We start from the raw sequence: 20,445 nt of genomic DNA on the forward strand, positions 1-20,445 counted from the left end.
ACTGAACTTTGCAATTTTGGAGAGTGAACAGCATACCATGTAGGATATTGCTCTGTTGAGGACAAAGCTATAGAAAGCCAAGGTGAGTAAAGAACAACCTTATGTGAAAGACAGAATGGCTTGGTCTTCCACCTGCTTAGTAACCATGTTGTTTGAATAGAGATGATAGAGGTTGCTGGAGAAGTCATGTTAGCGCAGCACCAGAGGAATCTTGCCCATGGCATGGCTCTGTAAAGCTGCAAAGGGACATTGTTTTTTTGTTTTTACACTTTCTTCCTCACCTTTACCCAGGTCTTGACACGCTCCTTTCCAGCATCTTATTTCCATCATCATCATCCAGTAAAGGTTACGTCTTCTTAAGCCCCTCATAGCAGGGATGTTGACCTGCTTATCTGAACTTCCTTCACAGAATGAAAGTTGGAAAAAGTTGGGGTGTTCAGCACATCCCTGCCACCATGAATCCACCTGCCCTTCCCATCAGCTCTCAGCGGTAGTGAGAGAGGCTTATAATGGACAGCAAGCAGTGTCGTCTACACTGCGTCTTCCCAAAGAGCATCTGTTCAAGGCATAGTTATGCCATCCTTTTTTCCTCTTCTGCTTCTGGGCATGATGACCCTGATCACAGAAAAGGGCTGCTATCATCTGAGATCTAGTTCATTTAAAAAAAAAAAGAAAAAGCCAATAGTTTTGGATATTGCACTTACCCTAGTCTGCAGGCTTTCCTGTATTTCAGAATTATTTATCTCCCTTTTGTGCGAGAGACCTACACGAACCAGGAAAATGAATAGACAAATAACTGTTGAATGCTGCAAGTTTTGAAGCAGAGAATGCCCTCCAATTTTTAAGTCGTTAAAAGTAACCTGTAACAGTAAGTCATGAAAACTGTTTCAGGCGTTAGTGTAGTTTTCTTGAGCTTTAACACCTATTTTACTCACATTCACCAGAGCCACCTCTCTGCTTCATACCCAAGTGACTTCCTCTTGGATAGGCTGTAACTGATGCAGGATAAGTTTGTCCGTTTTAGCAGCAGTTCAGGTGGCTCCAGACTCTTCAGATACTGGTTCCAATGGTCTGGCTGTATTAAAGAACCAAGTTAGCAGCTCAGATTTTAGATGTTGTTTCCTTGCCCCTTAAAAAGATGTTTTTAACTTTGGAAGGCAGAAAGGAATTCTTAGCTCAAGATGAGATATTTATCCAAAAACAATTATTGTTTGTGCCTGTAGTTTAATACGTGCACAAAGTCTTTGGTCTCAGACTAGGCAGAAGATATATAATCTTGACTTAATGTAAAAGGAGTGGGGTGGGTGCTGCTTGAGCCCCTCATTTCGCCTGTCAGAGCACCTCTTTTCCTGCAAGCTTTACTACTTTGGAAAGGGCATTTTGGCTTGTGCGGGCAAATCATGTTGGTACTGTATAATCCTGAGTGAATTCAGTTAGAGCTTTTGTGATGCAATGGTCTCCCCTCTGGTCCACCCATTGAGAACCCAGTTTGTTTAACTTATCTGATCTTTTTTTTTCTTTACAGCATACATGAGGGACCTGCGTAGAGGGTTTCTCTTTAGCTGGAGCTGTGATTGTAGCATCAAGCTGGAGTGTATGGGAATAGGTCAGGTGTGACAGGCGAGAGAGCCTTTTGACGCAGAATGTGTGGGAGTGGCTGTAATGTGAGATTTGTACCGAGGACCAGGCTTCAAAGCCTGTCAAAGAACAAAGGCTCTTCCCATCCTAGTCACTAGGCTTTTGGTAGGATGAGTCCACTGGGATACCGTCTATTATTCAAAAAAAACCCCCCAAAACTAGGGCTGCTGTAATCAACAGGGCAGGTTCCATGTGCATACTATAGTGGTTACCCTGGCACAGGTTATAATACTAGCTTTTTTCTCTCCCTGTAGCGAATCCCAATTGTAATCTCTACTGACCTTTTCTTCCCCTTTTTCTGGTCTTTTCTTTTTTCTTTTTTGCAGGCACTGGGGAAAGCGGGAAGAGCACATTCATTAAACAAATGCGGATAATTCATGGCTCGGGCTACTCGGAAGAGGACAAAAGGGGCTTCACCAAGCTGGTGTACCAAAACATCTTCACTGCCATGCAGTCCATGATCAGGGCCATGGAGACCCTGAAGATCCTATACAAGTATGAACAGAACAAGGTGAGCCCCAGGGCATGACTCCATCTAGGTTTCATCCCAACCCTTGGTACATTTCCTTTCCTTGGCCCATGTAGATGTCTTATGTGTGCACACAGGAGAGCAGCTGTTCTGTTCCTCACAAACAAGGCTGTTCATAGGGCCACTCTTATTTAGGGTTTATAACAACCACAAAAAATTTGCCCCAGGCTGAAACTTGGCTTACAAATCTTGGGTCCAGGAGTAAATTTTTCAGCCAAATATGGTTTAAATGAGTTCAACTGGCTTAAACGTGTACAAGTGCCAAGAAATCAGATTTTAGTATGTGTGCTACTTTTTATTGGCTTATTTTTCCAAAATGAGGTTGTTTGACAGTTGGTTCAGATCATTTGTGCAGTGCTGAATTTTTGTATCCGTGTATAATAACTGCTTGATATAGGGGAAGTTTTTGAACACTGAGCTTCTTTTTATGCTTTTAGAGATGGTCCCACAAGATCAATGCTGAGAAATGGGCATGTTGTGAAGTAGCTTGTAGGACCCATATTTTAGCTGGTGTGTGGCTGAGTGGGGGATAGATCCCCTTCTCCTTAATGTACATAGCATTCAGTCTAGTTCTCGTCTTCCTTTTAGGGAATAGGATTGTGCAAATAGGCAGAATTTTGCTTCTTGTTGCAGCTTTATAGGGTTTTCAGGGTGTGGTTTGGGGATGTGTGAAAGCTAGGAAAATGTAACAGGCTGTCATGTTGGTTTAAGTCTTGTTTAAGCTATATGGCATCAATAGGAATAACATTCTCTTCTACCCCTACTTGAAGGAGAGACCTTCATTACAGTGGATTATGGTAGTATCTTCCATGCTCTTAAAAATTAAACAAAGCCTTAAAATGAAACCTGTGATGGGTACACTCAGGTAGCAAAACTGCTTTAACTCCCCTGATAGCAGGAAGTTCTGGCCCCCGCTTCCTCAAATCTTTACGTAGCTGGTATATGCAGTATATCTAAACCAGTGGTTCTTAACCTATTTGCCATAGTGGGCCACACTTGCAGCTCTCAATGTGTTGTGGGCTGCACCCACAACAGCTTACTTCCCATGTATCCATTTAACAGGATGTTACAGTGTGCTGTTTGGGCTGTGGCTTGAGAACTACTGATTTAAACTGTTGGTGACTTAATGATCCTGTGCAGCTGGATAAGCCATGTTAGTGTGCTGCCTTTTCTGCTTAAATCATTTCTGTCAAGGACCCTGTAATGCTTACAGGGACTTCATAGAAGTGACAACTATTAAAAATGCAAAATTGAAGCATTTCCTTTTTACCCTAATGCTGATCCCAGAAAATACTGATCCGGTTGTTTGTCAATGTGTAGTTTGTCCATGGTTGTTTTCCCTATGTCTTCATCTGTGACCCTGATGTGGCCTTCCTTGAGGCCTCAGTAGGAGGATCTCGCTTTAATATATGCTTCGCTGTCTTTTGCTCTTCTGCCCTCAGGCCAACGCACTGCTGATTCGGGAAGTGGATGTAGAAAAGGTCACAACCTTTGAGCAGCCATATGTAAGTGCAATTAAGACATTGTGGAACGACCCTGGAATTCAAGAATGTTATGACAGGAGACGAGAATATCAGCTCTCAGACTCAGCTAAGTAGTAAGTATATAAGCACTCTGTCATAGGATATCAGTCAAAAAAAAAAAAGCTGCCTAAAACCTTAGCTGAGGTCTGCAGTAAATAGTTATCTCACTGTAAGATGATTTTGCTGTCCTGTATTAATTTTACTTTTTAAATCTGCTTCCTCCTTTTTATTACCATTATGTGGATGCTGCTAGTGATTCAGACTGGTGGGGTTGTCTAGGAAGGGTGGCTATGTGCGCTTGGGTAGGAAGTGCCTGGATATATGGCTTTGCCTGTTCCTTCACCTTCCTCTCAGTCTGGTTCCGGTCACGTGCTGTGACCATGCTTTTTTGATGCTAGTCTCATAGATTCACTTTTTATTTTGTGGACTTTGTGCTGATGTATGCAAAGAGCTGTGTGTGTGTGGTGATGAGGTTTAGTATCAGAATGCCTGGAGAGCTCTTAACCATGTTTAGTGCCACCATCCTTGTGCACGAATTCAGTTGGGTAATATGTGGAGCTGCCTACCCCTCTGCTCTAGTGAATAGAGTCCTTACCCTACACCATCTCTCATTAGCCCCGGCTCCTTACATGGCAGAAATGCCACTCTTCTCTTCCAGGCTTGCTGTGGGTAGTTATAAGGGACCAAGATTTGGCCTATGCAGCTAGAAAGTCTGAGTGCAGAATAACTCAAGAAAATGGCAGTGTGTTAGATTGCATGGATATACTTCGCTTGTTTAAAATAAAAATTAAATTCTGCCCTGAGTATTGGAGATGACACAGTGCATCCAATAGAGAGAGGAGTTTCTTCTGTACCTGTTTCAGAAGAACTCAGTGAGGGTGGCGATGTCTTAAACTGGTTACTGTTGTCCTTTCCATTTGATGAGGGAAAGTTGTTTGTATCCACAGCTTTGCACATGGCTTTTTCTCTTCTCATTACTGAAGCTGAAGCAGAGTGCTTGGCTGTAACTGAGTGAGGTGTGACACATGGCACTGCGCTTACTACCGGGAAGAGATGGCTGGGGAATTGCTGTTTAATTAATAGAAAACTCGCAGAGAAATTAAATGTGCAGTACCTGTGAGGCCCTGCAGGCTCCCGAGGGGACGGACAAAGAAAGATTTCTCCCTGAAGAATGCCTTTTATTACTTTGTCCTGTCCCATTTTAAATGATTCAAGCGATATTACTATCAGTCAGGTATCTTTAGCCTCCTTGACTGTTTAAAACCTCTGTGTGCGCGCATGCTACAGTCTGAAGAGTTTCTCTCTGTGCTTCTTGCAGTTACCTAAGTGATGTGGATCGTATTGCAACCCCGGGATATCTACCAACCCAGCAGGATGTGCTACGGGTTAGAGTTCCTACAACTGGGATCATAGAATACCCCTTTGACCTAGAGAATATTATCTTCAGGTACTGAAGTCAGGACCTGTGCTCTGCTCAGTAGAACAAGCGGGTCTAAACCAGGAGGGTTTGGGGAGAAATAGTTATTTAAACTAGTAATCAAGGGTGTGAATCATGAGAAGATGCAAGAGCATGTGTTTGGGGAATACTGTGAAATTTTAGGTAAAGGGAGCTCCTATGTGTAGGGACCGAGTTAGTCCATGGTAGGATTTTAAGTTACTGAAGGGGACAGTAAGTTAGATTAAACCAATGACTTTTAGGACTGGAGGAAGAGGAATAGGTGTGTGGCATAGTTTGCTGTTAGACTTGCCTATGTCTCCAGAGAGCCTGAATGGTTGCCCAGCAGGTATTGTTGTTCCTCCTCTCGTGTTGGCACCCTGGCATCCGATGCATGTATAACAGCTCACAAGCCTATTGGATAAACTGGTTGTGTGCTTAATCCACTAAAGGAAAAACCAAGCTCTCTTCAGGCTGTGTTGGACTAGAAATTTCACCCTTCCAAGATTTATTTTTTTTCCTGAACGTTAATTACTTTGATCCCTGTAGCTTTCCCAGTGGAAGAAGTGGGGGAGAAGAGTGCTTTCTCTACACTAATGTTTTTTGTGTGCTTTCCAAAAGGGTACTCTCTGTCTAGCCTGGGCCATCAGGGTTTGACCTAGAGACCTGCTGCTTTTAATTTTTCTGCCATTGGTGTGTGGCTTAACTATATCTGTATAATAAGCACTGCATGCAAAGACACTGTTGCAAAGTAACAGTCTTCCTTCCTCTGTCTAGATACCAATCTTATCCATGTCACCCTAGAATCAATAGTATTGGAAGGGATTGGGGGAGGAGCAGGTTAAGAATTGAGGACTTGGTCTTCAGTTTCAGGCTTGAGAGAGTGATTTCTTTGAGCAGAGTGAAAGACGCATTCTCTGGGATTTGCTTTGCCCAGCTGTGAAATGGGTGTAATGCTCCATTACTAAACTGATTGGCTTTGTTATAGTTTTGTGGTAATCTTTGCATGTAGAAGGGCAGAGCAGGTTACTCTGAGCATTAACCTTTTACAAGCATGTGACTATATGGCTGACTACTTTTAAGCTTTACCTGTGTATTTACATAACCCTGTTCAACAACATGTTCTGAGGAAAGCCCTAAAGCAAGTCTTCAACCTCTGTTATGGTCGGAAGCTTTAAATCTTAATAGCAAAAAGCAGATAGGTCTGCCACTGGTAGAGTGGGGTCAGAGTGGAATTAGCTTTCTTTTAGACTGTGGCTTGGTGTGATTGGATGCACCTGGCTCTAGGACCTCTGCTCAGTAAATAAGGTCAGGATTCCAGTAGAAATGGAGATGCTGAATCCTGGGGCATGTGTTCTGCTGTCAGGTTTTCTGAAAAGTGAATCGGTCAAACTTGGTGATGGCCCTGAGACTGATATTTGAGAGGGCAGAGCAGGAAGCCTGTCAGACTGTCCTGCTAGACCTGTGTTGCAGTGTCCAGGGAGGGTTGCCTTTCTTTATATGCTAATGCTTTGGTTGATGAGGGGGAGAAGCTCTTACTGAACCTTGGCTGGCAATTGCTGCGACAGACTACATGTCTTTCTCTTCCTTTAGGATGGTGGATGTTGGGGGCCAAAGGTCAGAACGACGGAAGTGGATCCATTGCTTTGAAAATGTGACCTCCATCATGTTTTTAGTAGCCCTTAGTGAATATGACCAGGTTCTAGTGGAGTCGGATAATGAGGTAGGTCAAAGTGCGAGAGCTCTCCTAGGGTGAGAGGTATATCCTGATTACTTGGCGCTTGCTACCAAAGCGCTTGGTGCCCAGAAAACTGGGAGTTGGATTAGAAAGGGTGGTTTTTTCCAGCCTTCAGTTTTTCCTGTTACACAGTGAGAACGTAGGACTCAGTGCTTTATGGGTCCTACCTTGAAAGATTCTGTGCATTTCTAATGCGACCCTCCTAAATATATTTGGCAGTCTCATGCTCTCCCCCTCCACCCTAAATGTCTTGTATCGTGGCAACCAGATAATTCCTGGTCTCTTTATAATCCAACACTGTAGCTCCTTGAGCAGTTAGTAGAGGAGTTGCCATTAAGTGAGTGGGTACTCTTTACTCTTATGAGCTAATCGCTGCCTTGGCGGGAACAAGGCATAGTTACCAAAAGTAGGTTTCAGATATTCCGCATGGCAGTGCAAAGTTCAAAATGACTTTGGCCACTGAAATAGCTCCCTGGCTGACTTAATTGCTGGCCAGTAAATGAGACTTAAGTCAGGCCCAGGCATTGCAGCTGTTTCACACTTAACCACTCCACTGAGACCAAAACCTAAATAGCACCAGAGTGTCCCATGTAGGGAATCTCATGTCTGGGTTGATGTCTAGGGGTGTGGAGATGAGGCTTATTCACAAATGGGAGTTGATGAGATGTATTTCTTGTGTCAGAACCGAATGGAAGAGAGCAAAGCCCTCTTTCGGACCATTATCACCTACCCCTGGTTCCAGAATTCTTCTGTCATCCTCTTCCTCAACAAGAAAGATTTGTTGGAAGACAAGATCCTGTACTCCCACCTTGTTGACTATTTTCCAGAGTTTGATGGTAAGTAGCTTTTAAAAAGGGGCATTCAAACTGGAATTAAGCTTCTTGAAAACAACATGCTTCATCTGTATTAGATATGTATGTTCACGAGTGAATTTTTATGTGGTTTTCTTTCTCTATCTGTTTAGTCTGGAGTGCAGATGGGATGCAATAGAAAATTATGGGTTCAAATCTGAATTAGATGTAGAAGCACAGGTGGGAATGCGGTTTGGGAGGCCCTTTGTTGGGCAGAAATGCCTCAGACAGTGAGCAAATATGACAAGTACATTTCAAAATGTCTTAGTTTACAGATGTATAACTTTGTGAATTTGGAAAGAATGGACAGATGCAAAGTCCCTTTGTGACATTTGGCAACATCTTCACTTCTCAGGAGGAGCTACTTCCCTTAACTTTGCTCCTGGTTCTCAATTGAAATCTGGATACTTTATTTTGAGTATTAACCTCCATACATGTATAACTATGTGCGTGTACAGCTTAGATGGAAATGCTCATTAGAGTATTAAATTCAAACTCCTGCCAGGGAGCCCCTTCACTGATCATCAAATATAGACTGGTTAAATTATCCAAGTCACAATGGAAGCAATTTAAAAAAAAGCAGCAGCGTGAAATCGGTGTCTATCTGCCATCCATACTTCTGGGAAAATACCTACCTGATAAAAGGGAGTTTTCATCTGGTACTCAATTCTTTGTCACCTCTGATTTATAGCGTATTTATAAGGTGTTTCTAATGATGTAAATGATGCTGACATCTGTAAGAGTTCAAAGATAAATGAGGGACAGTGGAGGTTCAGGATTGGCAAACTTCTTTTCTTTTTTGAAGCCCTCCTTTTCTAGCTGTTTGTTCTTACTGGGGTTGACCAAGGCTCATTTGCAGTAATTGGAGAAACCCTTTTCCCTCTGCTGTTGGGAAGTACAGTAACTCCAGCGTCTTGTGGTAAATGTCAGATGTTCCTGCCATGGTCTGGGATCCATCCATTGTCCCTGGTCAACGTATTGTTGTTGGCTTCCGTTGTGATTTAAGACAACAGCTAAAAATCTGTTACTCTTCCTAATGCTGCTTTTTCCATGTTAACAATTAGTGTGGTAGTTACAGCAATCACTTGAATGGTTGTGAATGGGAGATGGTCCATGGAGGATCTTCCAGGTGGTCCATGCCATGGAAGAGTGAGAACACCAGACAGGTGTCATGGATCACGAAGCCATTTGTGATCTGGAATGGAAACTGACTTTGCTTTATGAACTGGCAGATCCATGAGAAAATAATAATATACCTTAGAGGTATTTTTAATGGAATTTGACTTTAGCATGCAAAAATAGCAACTAGATTCTGTTCCACAGCACACAAGATTGTAGCTATAGGGGTCATAAGGAAATCGGTGTCCTCCCCCCCAACGAACAGCTTTATTCCACTGTTGGCTAGATGTGTTATGAGGGGGTGAGATGATTCATTTGTATTGTGTATTTGCCACTTCAGCATAGTGGACCAGATGGGCTAATCATCTGGCCAAGTCCTCCATTTGAAAGAGCACAGTCTAAAGAAACCTCTTTGAGCTTGTCAGATTATGGTATTTTGGAGCACTGAAAAAGTTAGGTTAAAAGTAGGTTTCAACCATTAAGCATAAAGTGCTCAAGGCACTATGATTTGGAGGCCACAGAGGGGTTAAATTCCTTTGCCCCTGTAACCTCCCAGCCAGAGGAAAATGGAGAAAGGAAAACTAGCAATTCCTCTGGCACTTCCAACTGGGTTTCAAACTGAGTGCCTTTTACTGTTGTCCTTGTTTACTGCAGGCCCACAGAGGGATGCCCAGGCAGCCCGCGAGTTCATCCTCAAGATGTTTGTGGATTTAAATCCAGACAGCGACAAAATCATCTACTCTCACTTCACGTGTGCCACAGACACAGAAAACATCCGTTTCGTCTTTGCTGCGGTCAAGGACACCATCCTACAGCTCAACCTGAAGGAGTACAACCTGGTCTGACCTGCTCTGCCCCTTGCTCCTCCCTTCCATGGGAGGCCTTGTTGTGAAGAAAAGACAAACCGGAAAAATTTAAAAATTACAGGAAAAAAAAAATCTTAATTTTTAATGATGTAATGATTGCAAATTGTCTGATCTGTGGAGTGGCAAGTTTGCTCAGTGTTATCCTGGAAGTCTCATGTCTCTGTCCACAGAATAGTTGATTTTCATATTTTTTAACAAATTGCTTTTATTTCACAGTTAACGGGGGCCATGCCTCATTCTTCAGCACCTTCTTCACCCCTTATTTTTTACCAACAGGCAAAGCGGCCTCATCTCGGGCTTTTCTTCTGTTGCTGTGTTGTTTTTCTTTTTCCCTTTCCATTCCCATGGTATATATAGGTATATATAACTTTCCAGCCAAGATTGTGAATTCACTGGACTGTGGGAGCGTGGAATGTTACTGGTCCCTTTGCCTTGTGCTGTAGGGTGCCTCCGTAATCGCTAATCCTGCTTGCTTTCCCTCCTCACCCCTTCCCTTCCCGAGGACACGCTCCATGGTTCACTGTGATGAAATATCGGAGAAGAACAATTGCTCTCCAACTCTAGCGCAAAAAAAAAAAAAGGAAAAAAAAAAAGGAAAAGGAAAAAACCAGAAGAAAAAAAAAAAGCCGTCACTTTTCCATTCTTTGTACGATTTAGTCTGGGTTACTTTTTTCTTATCAATTATAAAAGGTATGGAGACTGTGATTTTTTTTTTTTTTTTTTTTTTTTTAAATTATTGATGTTCTATACATAGTTTGCTACATATTGCTGTATTTTGTTCATGGACTACAAATGGTGGGAGCTCTTGGAGCAATAGCTGCTGAGCCTGGGGAAGTGCCTGACTGTATTTTAAAAAAAAAAAAAAAATAGTAGGCTCAATTCATGGAAGGAAAACTTTCCCTCTTGTTGAGTGTGGAGCACAAGGCATTGCCTGGGCGACTTCTCTATGCAGCAAAGATCAGAAGCGCGCGGAATCATTCTGTGGCATTTAAAACCCCAAATTTTGGCTAGAGCAAAGATCTTTTGAAATCTCCCGTGCTGCCCTCTGGTTCTTGCGCATGCTGCCAACAGCAAGAGAGTCCCATTATCACATTTTTTTGTGCCAGCGTGTCTTGTGCATTTGTAAGAATGCCTCGGTCCTGCCCAGCGCTCGGGTTTTCTATGAGAAGGACCAGAGTTGGGTGACGCGGGTTCTGGGATGTGGGTAGGATTCTTACTGCTTGAAAAAAGATTGTGAAGAGGAGGTGGGAAGCTTTCTTTTTCTTTTTTTTTTTTTTTTTTTCCCCCCTCTCCCCCTCCCCCCCCAGGTCCCTGTCTGTGCTCCCCCTGAGATGGATGCTGCTGTGTTTCTCCTTAGAGAAGTGTAGAATCTCTTTGGAGCACATGCACAGTTGTTTGCTCCAGAGGTGCAGGGTGCCTGATAACTGGGTACAGCAGTCACTTCTCAAGTGTTTTGCTAAAGCAGGATCCAGAGAATCCTGCTGTGGATAGACATCTGGCTAGCAGTGGAGTAGAGAAAGTAGCTGGCTTCATGGATACATACATATCCGTGATGGAGATTTGTTTTGGATTCTAGGTGCCAAATTGAATTCCACTGAGCAGAAGGGCCCAGAGCACTCAGGTTCATTATAGAGAGGCTGCCAGAAGCCCAGGTGATGGAGCAAATGTGCCAAGGCTCTGCTGCCTCTTGTATCTGCCTGGAAGTAGAGTGCAGTGGCAAAGCAAACAATGAGTAAGAAACAGTAGGGTCCGACTCAACTCTGGCCGTACGTGAAGTCTGGGCTACTCTTAACAATTCTGTTATAATTCCAATGTGTTGCATTGAGTCCAAACTTTCCGGCTAAACCAGATGCCCCGTCAATGGCATATAGGCTGTTGGTGGCTAGAGGCTGAGAAACACGGTCTCCCAACCTGCACTGTTGAAGAGGGTGTCAAATATTTTTGTTGTCTCTTTTGTAGACTTAGCACTACATCTGTGTTTTGCACAAAACGTAACAGGAAGTCCTAAGTGCCCCAGATGCCTTTGACCTGAAACACTAAATCTGGAGTTCACACTACTTGCCAGTACTCCTGCTTTTTAGGCCTCCTTCATGTTGTTCAGAGTAGGTGAGGGAGGTCTCTGCTGTATTTCACAGAGCACTACGAAGGAAAACAAGCTCTCAGGGTAGGTGCCTGGCATGACCAGAGAGCTGGTAGCGGAGTAGTAGCCTTGGGACCAACAAGTGAAATGCCGGGGTCTGCCTGAGAGTTGATGCTGAGGGCAGGGCAGCAACTGCTTCTAGAATAGTTACATTCCTGATCCCATAGAATATTTGGGAAAAGTGAAGGAAGAATTCCCTCATATGCCAAACAGCTTTGCACCAATTTTACCGCTTTTTTTTTTTTTTATTATTATTATCATTTTGTCTTTATGCCAAAAGTATCCTTTTTTGTACAAGGTTTTTTCTATGAAGAGGTTGTTACAATCAATCTTGGTTAGTCTAAATGCCATTCTTCTGGAGTGGATGATGGAGCAGCCCCATCTACTTCCTTGATTCTTGTGCAAATGGTTTGCACAGCAACCGTGGCTGGCTGCAGAACCAGCACTAAAAAATTCAGGCTCTTGGAACAAGCTTTCCAGAGGGTCCTTTCCAAGGGTGATGGTGGCACTTCCCATTTGAATCACAGTTGTTTTTTTGTAGCCTCCTTTTACCTGTCAAGAGATGTTGACCTGGCACAGAAGGACTGTCTTACCTTGTGTGGAACAGGGTGAATTTCTCTGAATTGTGGAATGCTTCTTGGGCTTTAAAAATTGGAGCGTGTACTGAACCGTATTGGTCAGCTGCTTGGCCGTAGCATTGGCCTGGTCACCTCCTTGGCACCATGACAGCTGGGGCAATGACATTATGTATGATGACTAACCCACTGCATGTTGGTGAAACCTCCTCTGACCTAGAGAAGGACAAGTCACGCTTGCACCTCTGGATGGTGCACAGTGTGGTAGAAGAGAAGGCATTGGGGTTAGAAGATGAACGTGCTTTCCAGAAAGAGGATGGCCTGTCCGCTCTGAGCTGAATTCATGAAGCATGGCTGCAGAACTGGTCCCCTTCTCCACCTCTCTAGTGGCTAACCCCATGACAAATGCCTACTGTACTGAAAGTGCCAAACTTCAAACCAGACATGCCTACATTATCTCTTCTGGCGACGGGTTGGGTCAGGATTTCCCGCATACCAGAAGGAGGGATTGCGGCACTCAGGACAGAAGTCGGGTGAGATTCTCCTCTCCAGAATCCCAACCCCACGGCCTGAGAAAACGGTCCCTTGGCCACGCTCCATTCCCGTGCGCTTTTTTTTTTCTTTTTCTTTTTTTTCGTCCTGAAGAAACAGGCAAACTCTGACCCAGTTCTGCACTTGAAAATGGAGAGACCCAAAGTGGGGCCAAGATCACCCTTTCATCCTCCCATCTGCCTGAATCATTCTGTAAGGATTGGCTCTGTGGTGAGCAACCGCCCCTCCTGCTCTGTCGTGTTGGATAGCTCCCACCCTTTCTGCCTGTCTCCCCTTCTCCTGAAATCGGATTCTTTGGTCTGTTGTTGCTTCCTAGCGATGTTGGCGTTGCCTTCAGCTACATTTTTGTTTTATTTCTGGGGCGGGAGGGGGGTTAATTTTATTCTTTTTAGTTTTTTTTCCACGTGTTTTATTACTTGGTAATTATTTTTTAAAGAAAAAAATGTGCTTTTTGGAGTGTGCTGACCATCGTATTGTACTATACAGAACCCAGGTTGTTAGAGTCCAGCAGAGGTAAAGTCTGTACTGCAGCACCCAGTTTTTAAAAGTATGGTTTGTGCCAATGCCCCTTCTTTAGTAGTGCCAGAGACTCTTTACAAGTGCCAATGTGGTGGAAATTATTTGGTTATACTTGTATATTATAGGATCCTGATTTAAGACAATTTAAACATTATCCTATTTAAAAAGATACTATATAAAATGCTGTTTTTAAACCTTGTCATTTGAAATGCATGTATTGTTGTGAGTGTCAGGGGGGGAGGGTGGGAACGGGGTGGGGGAAAGGAGTTTCTGAATAAGCTGCCCAGTGCCCATTCAGGCTCCAAGCCGTCTCATTCCAGTCCAGGAGTGCGATCGTTTCTTGGAACAGCCCACCTCTGGCTTCTGGGCACTGACCCTTATTGCAGAAATACCTGATGGAAATTGATTTTCATATCTTTCTCCTGAAATAAATTCTCTGTTTGAAATTGGAATAAATTTTGTTCCTAAAACCTCTGGTGGCTGCGTGCGTTTGTTTGCTTTTCCTCTTTCCCCAGGTGCCTGAGGCCGCCTCAGACAGGTGCACGGACAAACTGGTAAGAGTGAGATTTGGGACGTGATTTGGGATCAAGCAGCATCGGTGCAGCCGCTAACAGGCGAGCCATTGATGTTGACCGTGAACATGTGCAGTCTAAGAGGCAGGGTGTGCCATTGGGCACATCGAGAGCAGGGTCTGTTACCTATTTAATTCCAGTGGTCAGCTTTGAAAGACCCCCTTGAAAACCAGCAAGGAAGGAAGACAACCACACGGAGCAGCCCCCAGTTGAGAGTTTGTTGACTTGCTGTGTGCCCAACAGATCCAGCCCCTGGCAAAGTATGTGGCTTCCCACTGCCAAGTCCACATGACCGAGCAGTTGGAAGCAATGATGCCATCATGCCAATGACTGAATTGGCATCTGCTTGGCAGCTATGGTGCAAGCATTCTGGCTGCCATATTATTTATTCGGGGCTTCATGCACCTGGCTTCTGCTGCAATGAGATTGAGGACCTCTGCATGCCTTGACCTGCTTAAATGGCAGGATGTACCAGGTAGCCTTGCGAGAGAGCTCTGTGAAAGGACCTGGGATCAAAGATAAATATGGAAAAGGACTCCTGGAACAGCTCTGCGAAGTGGGGCAGAATCTGGATGCTTGTCATGTTTGAGAGTGGGAAGATGACATTGTTTCCAAGAAATGTGATGCCAGAGCAGAAATCAGAAAGGGAGGGCACAAAACAGTAGGATGTTCCTTGTTCCAGCAGCTGTCTACACTAGAGAGAGGCTGCAGATAGACAAAACTCGAAGCTGGCTGTTTAAAAACAGGGCGGCTTCTGTCCTGATGCATCTACAGGTGAATTTGGCATGACTGAGGGAAGCTAAACCACTTTTTTTTTTTTTTTTTTTTAAAGGGTTTGTGGTGTTTTGGAATGAAGAATAGGTCTCCTCTCGTGGTTTTAGCGTTGTCTTTGTCCTAGGACCTAGGAACATCTCCAGCTGGTGGACATCGCACCATCCCAGAGAAGGAGCCTTGCTAACATTTTGCCCATTAATCCCCACGTTGGTGATCATCAGACATCTGAGGTGTGGAGGTTAAGTGACCTGTGTCAACAGAGTACTTCTGCCATAAAAAAGCATTTCAGTTCAAATTTGATAAGGGGAGTTTAGCTAAATAGGGTTGAAATTCAGTGAAGATGAAACAAATTTTGATTTGGGTTAAGCCTAGAGGTGGATCTGAGGTTGAACATGGGCCGCTAGAGGTTTTTTGGGCTCCCTGCTGTTGTCACCTTGAGTCGACTGATCCAGGCCGAGCAACCCAAGTGGCAAACACTTTTTACAATGTAGTCGCACCCCTCCTGCTGAGAGAGTGTTACAACGTGAAAGCAGAATTTGGCTTTTCTGAGCCCAGTCCTGTGCTGAGAATCTTAAGGAAACCATCCCTTTTTCCAAGGAAGGAGTAAAAGATTGCTTCTCCTTGTATTTTTGCCTCTAGAAATCAAGGGTAAGCACCATATTTGATCTTGGCATGTGGCTGACAGCAGCTCACTTCACGTATGCCTGCCACAAAGGAGCAAAAACCAGAGCCTGATTTAGCAGTACATTTTCATCCTAAGTTCTTTGCAGGTGGGTACCTAATTACACCCCATAAAGGTTGGCTGCTCATGATCCAAAAGGCTGCATCTAAATCAGATGGCATAGAGCAGAGTGCATTGCTTTTGTATCCTTAATGTACAGGTAAGGCCTGCAGAGACTACAAGGTCTGATGTGAGACCCGTGACTCCATCTCAACGTGAAGCACAACAGGCCAGGAACTGCCGTTTCATGGCTGCTTATTAACTCATGCAAGTGGTCATACAACTGCTATGTTTTGGTCCTTAGATCTCAGCATCTCTACGTTCGTGTTTGATGGGGAATGAAGCGTCTTCAGTACAACGTACCATAGTGGCATTAAATGGTATGTTTGTCAAGATGAGGCATAGGTTTTCTCAGATCCTTCTGCCTGCATCCTCTCCCTTTCTTTGCACATGGACTGTAATGCTCTAAATACAAAAAGTGGTGGTGGACTCCTTTCTGCTCAAATTCCTAAGGCCGAGGAGCTGCATTGGGTAATGCTGTGAGTGCATCTCCTAACTGGCCGACAGATGTCGCTAGTAATACCCGAACAGTAAATGTTAGTATTTTAACAAAATATTTTCCATTGTGTTATGTAGGAGGACGGGACTAGATAAGAGAGAATGTAAGAATTGGCCTGAGACGCAAGTTACACCAGAAAAAGTTTTCCTCTTTGCCTGTTGACTAGCTTTCAGACCAAAAAAGGTAAGAAAAATGTTGGCATGGGAAGGAGAGAAGGAAGAAGGAAAAATTGTCCTTTCTTCTAAGAAGAGATGCCTCTCTTCATGATCCCTGTTGGCCCTTTATAGCAGGAATAATGGTTAAAGCACTCCATCAGAAGGTGTTAACTGGCCTTTCTGTGGCTAGAACTAAATGTTTGATTTTGGAGTCACTGTGCTTTTTTCTTTTCTTGGAGATCTTGGCTTTATTCACTTGCTCTCTGCCTTGGCACTCAAAAACCCACAGGAGCACCCTTCCCCCTCACACCGAACTCTCTTGTGGATGTCCAGCCAAGCATAAGATACTTCAATGTGTCTGATATCATGGTTTGTTTTTCATATCTCTATTGGTTAAGTGGCTGATTAGAGTATAGGCATGATATTTCTTTGCTATCTCAAGAATGGTGGTATCAAGATCACAGGCATTTCATACCACAGAGTTGCATGGGTAGATTCTGGGAAAGAAAGACTTTTGAATTTGTTTTAAGGAGTTGCTCATTGCAGCATTGTAGGTGGAGAAAATGTTGATGAAATCTTTCTTCCGACCTAGATGGAAAGGTGTAAAACAAATGTCGGATTTCATCCCAGATCACAGGATCCTTCTCCCTCTTTGGGTTTGGTTGAGCCATTTCAGCATTTTAAAATATCCAGGGGAAGCCTTTAAATTAAATTGCAAAGGGGGGAAAAAGAAAAATGAGGAGTAGGTGTGGGGGGGCGCATCTATTCAGCTCAATGCTGCCCTCATAGCATGAAAATAGCTAGCTGAAAAATGAAACTCTAAACGCTTCAATTTCTCCATAAAATCCTCCTGGTCTATCCTCATTCGGTGCAATGATCCTAGCTTCATTTCCAGTATAACAAAAGATATGATCTTTGCCTGGAGAGTGTCTTCCAACAACTGCTGTCTTATGCCAACCTATCCAACCCGCCATGAATTACACCCCGAAGATGATGCTTAACACAGAACTGAGGTCTCTTCCGCAAACCTCTGTTTCTGCAGGCAGAACTAGCCTTGAGATAAGGGGCCTGGGATGAGAGGAGAACTTGAAACTTGCTGCGCTGAAGACTTTCTGCAGCCTGGCCTCATTACAAATCTGGGCTCAGCTCGACTTCTGCTTTTGCCATTCCCAATTAAAAACAGTAATTAAAGGTTAACCTTTAAGTGCATGTCTTAATTGAGTAGCTTGTTCATTTTGGCTACCAAATTGCAAATTCAGGCTTCCAATCTTTAAACGCTCCCAATTTCATTTAGTTGTTACAGAAAGACCCTGACGAAGGAGGAGTGACTACCAACCGAAAGAGGGCAGTGTGCACTCGCGAAACCCATCGCTCTCTTCCCCACTGATGTGGCTGGCCAAGAAATAGGACCTTTTCACAGCACAGCTTGTTAATTCAGCTTGATTGTAACCTATACAAATCAGACTGGTTCTTTTAAGGCCTTTGAGCTACCTGAAACTTGAAATGGCCTGAACTGCAAGCTCTCTTGAGGCTACGGTCCTATGTTTTGCTTTGGTGTGACATCTAGTCCGTTGGGGCTCTGTCCATGTCTGGACATGGCTGCTGCACGAATAAGCAAGAAGGGGCTGTCAGAGGTTGTTCTTTAGACAAACGTTGATCAAAACGAGATTCTCCATTTCCTGAAGTTTCAAAAAATGCTCGTCTAGTTTTATAGTCGCAGCGCGATCGAGCAGTTTGCAGGTCGAACGTATCATCCAAATAAAAGAGGCTAAAATAAAGCTCATGGAAGCCCGTTGCAAGCTTGGGCCAGATCTGCTGTGGCACGTAGGCCCCTCCTGGAGTTTGCAAAAGCAGTTTGCCCACTTCAGTGCCTTGGATCAACTATTAGGTGCCTGTCTCATGGTCCTGAAATACCTTTGCAAATTGGAGTCCTTTACTGTTGTTTCATAACCTCAGTATTCCTCTTTCTACTTGTGCTGGACTTTCGTTGCTGATCCTTTAGCTGCTTTCTCTCTCCTGCGAATACAAGGGCTCTAAACCCCAAGGATTAATAAACTGCAAAACCCAACTGGATGCAGTCGGCACCAAGGAGGAAGATTTTATAATTTCTAATTTTAAAATACAGCTCCTTTCTTCAGCCGCATGACTGCCTTTTCTGCAACTGGCCCATCCTCATTTCTCCAGTGTGATTCATGTTTGAGGTATCAGCTGGGCCAACACCCGGGCAGCGTTCTGGATCCCCTGAATGCTTCATATTTTTTATTCTGCTTTATTAGCTCCCTGCCCCCGTCCTCCCTAAACTTCCTGCAATTCCAGGCTGCTGCAGTGGAATCAAGATGGGTTATAATCATGGCAAGAGGAGGAACATGCAAGAAGCTTGCCTTGTGGACACTTGTTTGAATTTTTCCCCAGAATTTTGTTCTGAAAATCTCAGCCCGAGCTGAGAACGTTGCACTGGTTCTGATGTTTCTGACACAGCTAATATTGCATTTCTAAGCTTTTCTCCTTCTTTTCCAGCCCCTGTCAAATCCCAGGAGTCTAGAAGCATGCAGGGAAAATGCAACTCCAGCAGGCTGGTTCTCTTTCCATCCGTTCCAAACAGTCCCTGGTGCAAACAACCACAGCCAAGTCTGACAGATTGGCTTCTGTCGTTACAGGGGGCGGTTAACTGGTTTATAAAGAATGAATCTCCTCTCTTCTCTAGTTGGGGCTTGAGGCACGTAGGTGGATGGTGAGAAGCTTCTCTGGGTTACGTGGAAGACGGCATGCCCGTGTTTTCACGCGTCTGTTGGCAGGAAGCTCATCTGCTCTGAAACATGAACGCTGAAAAAGCCCCTGGAGGTGTTTTTCTTCGTGTTCGGTTCACTTCTCATTTTGTTCCCTGCCCCAAACGCGTTTCACTTCCATTGTGCACCAGAAGAAGCCAAAAAGCAGCAATTTTACAGCCTCTAGCTTCATGTCTGCACCAGGTAGATACAAGCCCTAGACACCAGTGATTTGGGTTTGAGGCTGCCCCCTGTATTCAGGTCAGGTGGTAGCTGCCCCAGAACTAACCTCATGCTATAGTTTCCAGAGTACAGTTGTTCTTGATATGGGTGGAGGTGGCAGGATGGGCACCAAATGTGAGGGGCTGAAGAGAGTCCTGGGTTCTCTTGATGTCTCAGTCATTGACTGCCCGTGAGATTTTTATGCCACCCCAGGAGCACCATTGAAAGGGATAAGTAGCAAATCCCCCCCCCCCCCCCCCCCCCCTCCATCTGCACTATTTTCGCATGCTAGCAGCTCACAGCACGTAATCACGAATGAAACCTGCGGTGGAAAGTGAAACAAAGGTCATTGCAATGCAGAAGAGGATGGAGACTCTGTGGCCAGATTTCTTTGAAGCCCTCAGAGTTTTAAGATGTCTGAGATTCTGTTCCCCTCCTCAGAGAGGAAGACTCAGGAGGTGGCAAATGAGGAAGAAGAAAGCTCTCTGCATCTCCTGTGAGCTGGGAGGGGAGAGGGCTGGGACACGCCAGTGCATTGCAGCCCGTTTGCTCAGACGTGCGGAGAAGGTGGAGCGCATCTGAAGATGGGCGCGCTGGTGACACGGGAACTCCCTAATGGTTTTAGCAAGGTGCAAAGACTTGCCACCAGCAAATCTCAGCCTCGGAAACTGCCCTTTATCTCCGAAAGAAACCTCGGGGGCCTGGAGCTTGGTTGAAGATGACATTTTTTTTAACCACCATCCAACCACTTGGTTGGAGATGGCACTTCAACCGCCGTCCTGGGGGAACTTAATCCAATGCCTTTTAAAAACCTATCGCAACAGATTTTTATTTTTTATCTTCCACCCAACCCTCTTTGTGGCTTTTCTTGCAAAATGTACACCCCCGGCTACAAAGAAATGACTTCCCGTCTTCTCCAGAAATGTGCCAGCCAACAGCCAATTTTTGCCGAGGTGTAAAAGATTCCAGATCAATTTGGGGTGACTTATTATTATTTGACCAGAAGCCATAAGAAAAGAAGCATTGATGTAATGTCAGGTCCTGGGAAGATTTGGCAACAGCCTTTGCTGCTCAAAGAAGCTGTAGAACGGGTATTTATGTAGAGTTTGTCCAGTTGCGGAAGTTGGAGCGTGTGTGATTTTAAGTGCCTGTCCATGAACTGATTTCCAGTCAACACCTGGCTGAGTTCAGC

At 44.3% G+C, this 20,445-nt stretch overlaps 2 protein-coding genes across 6 annotated transcripts in view; both read left to right on the plus strand.

Moving 5' to 3' along the window:
* GNA11 (G protein subunit alpha 11) overlaps positions 1-10,967 on the plus strand; it is a 24,256-nt gene extending 13,289 nt beyond the window's left edge. Inside the window, exons 2-7 of one of the 2 annotated variants that reach the window (XM_006017471.3) lie at positions 1,965-2,149; positions 3,610-3,764; positions 5,009-5,137; positions 6,719-6,848; positions 7,546-7,699; positions 9,488-10,967. In XM_006017471.3, the coding sequence (XP_006017533.1) occupies positions 1,965-2,149; positions 3,610-3,764; positions 5,009-5,137; positions 6,719-6,848; positions 7,546-7,699; positions 9,488-9,678 (944 nt within the window). In that variant the 3' untranslated portion in view covers positions 9,679-10,967. The remainder of the gene's footprint in view (positions 1-1,964; positions 2,150-3,609; positions 3,765-5,008; positions 5,138-6,718; positions 6,849-7,545; positions 7,700-9,487) is intronic. The other variant, XM_025196456.1, reaches the window with a different exon arrangement.
* Positions 10,968-14,422: 3,455 nt separating this feature from the next.
* The window catches only part of GNA15 (G protein subunit alpha 15), an 11,663-nt gene continuing 5,640 nt past the window's right edge, over positions 14,423-20,445 (plus strand). The window contains exons 1-3 of one of the 4 annotated variants that reach the window (XM_025196455.1): positions 14,423-15,601; positions 15,713-15,932; positions 16,189-16,294. Coding sequence is in view for 1 of the 4 variants with exons in the window: in XM_025196452.1 (XP_025052237.1) it covers positions 19,838-19,882 (45 nt within the window). In the remaining 3 variants the exon portion in view is untranslated. Of the gene's footprint in view, positions 15,933-16,188; positions 16,295-19,816; positions 19,883-20,445 lie in introns of those variants that run through there. The other 3 variants (XM_025196454.1, XM_006017470.2, XM_025196452.1) reach the window with 3 other exon arrangements.

The sequence above is a fragment of the Alligator sinensis genome, unplaced genomic scaffold (assembly GCF_000455745.1).
Source record: "Alligator sinensis unplaced genomic scaffold, ASM45574v1 scaffold1295_1, whole genome shotgun sequence".
In the NCBI taxonomy this organism is placed as follows: Eukaryota; Metazoa; Chordata; order Crocodylia; family Alligatoridae; genus Alligator; species Alligator sinensis.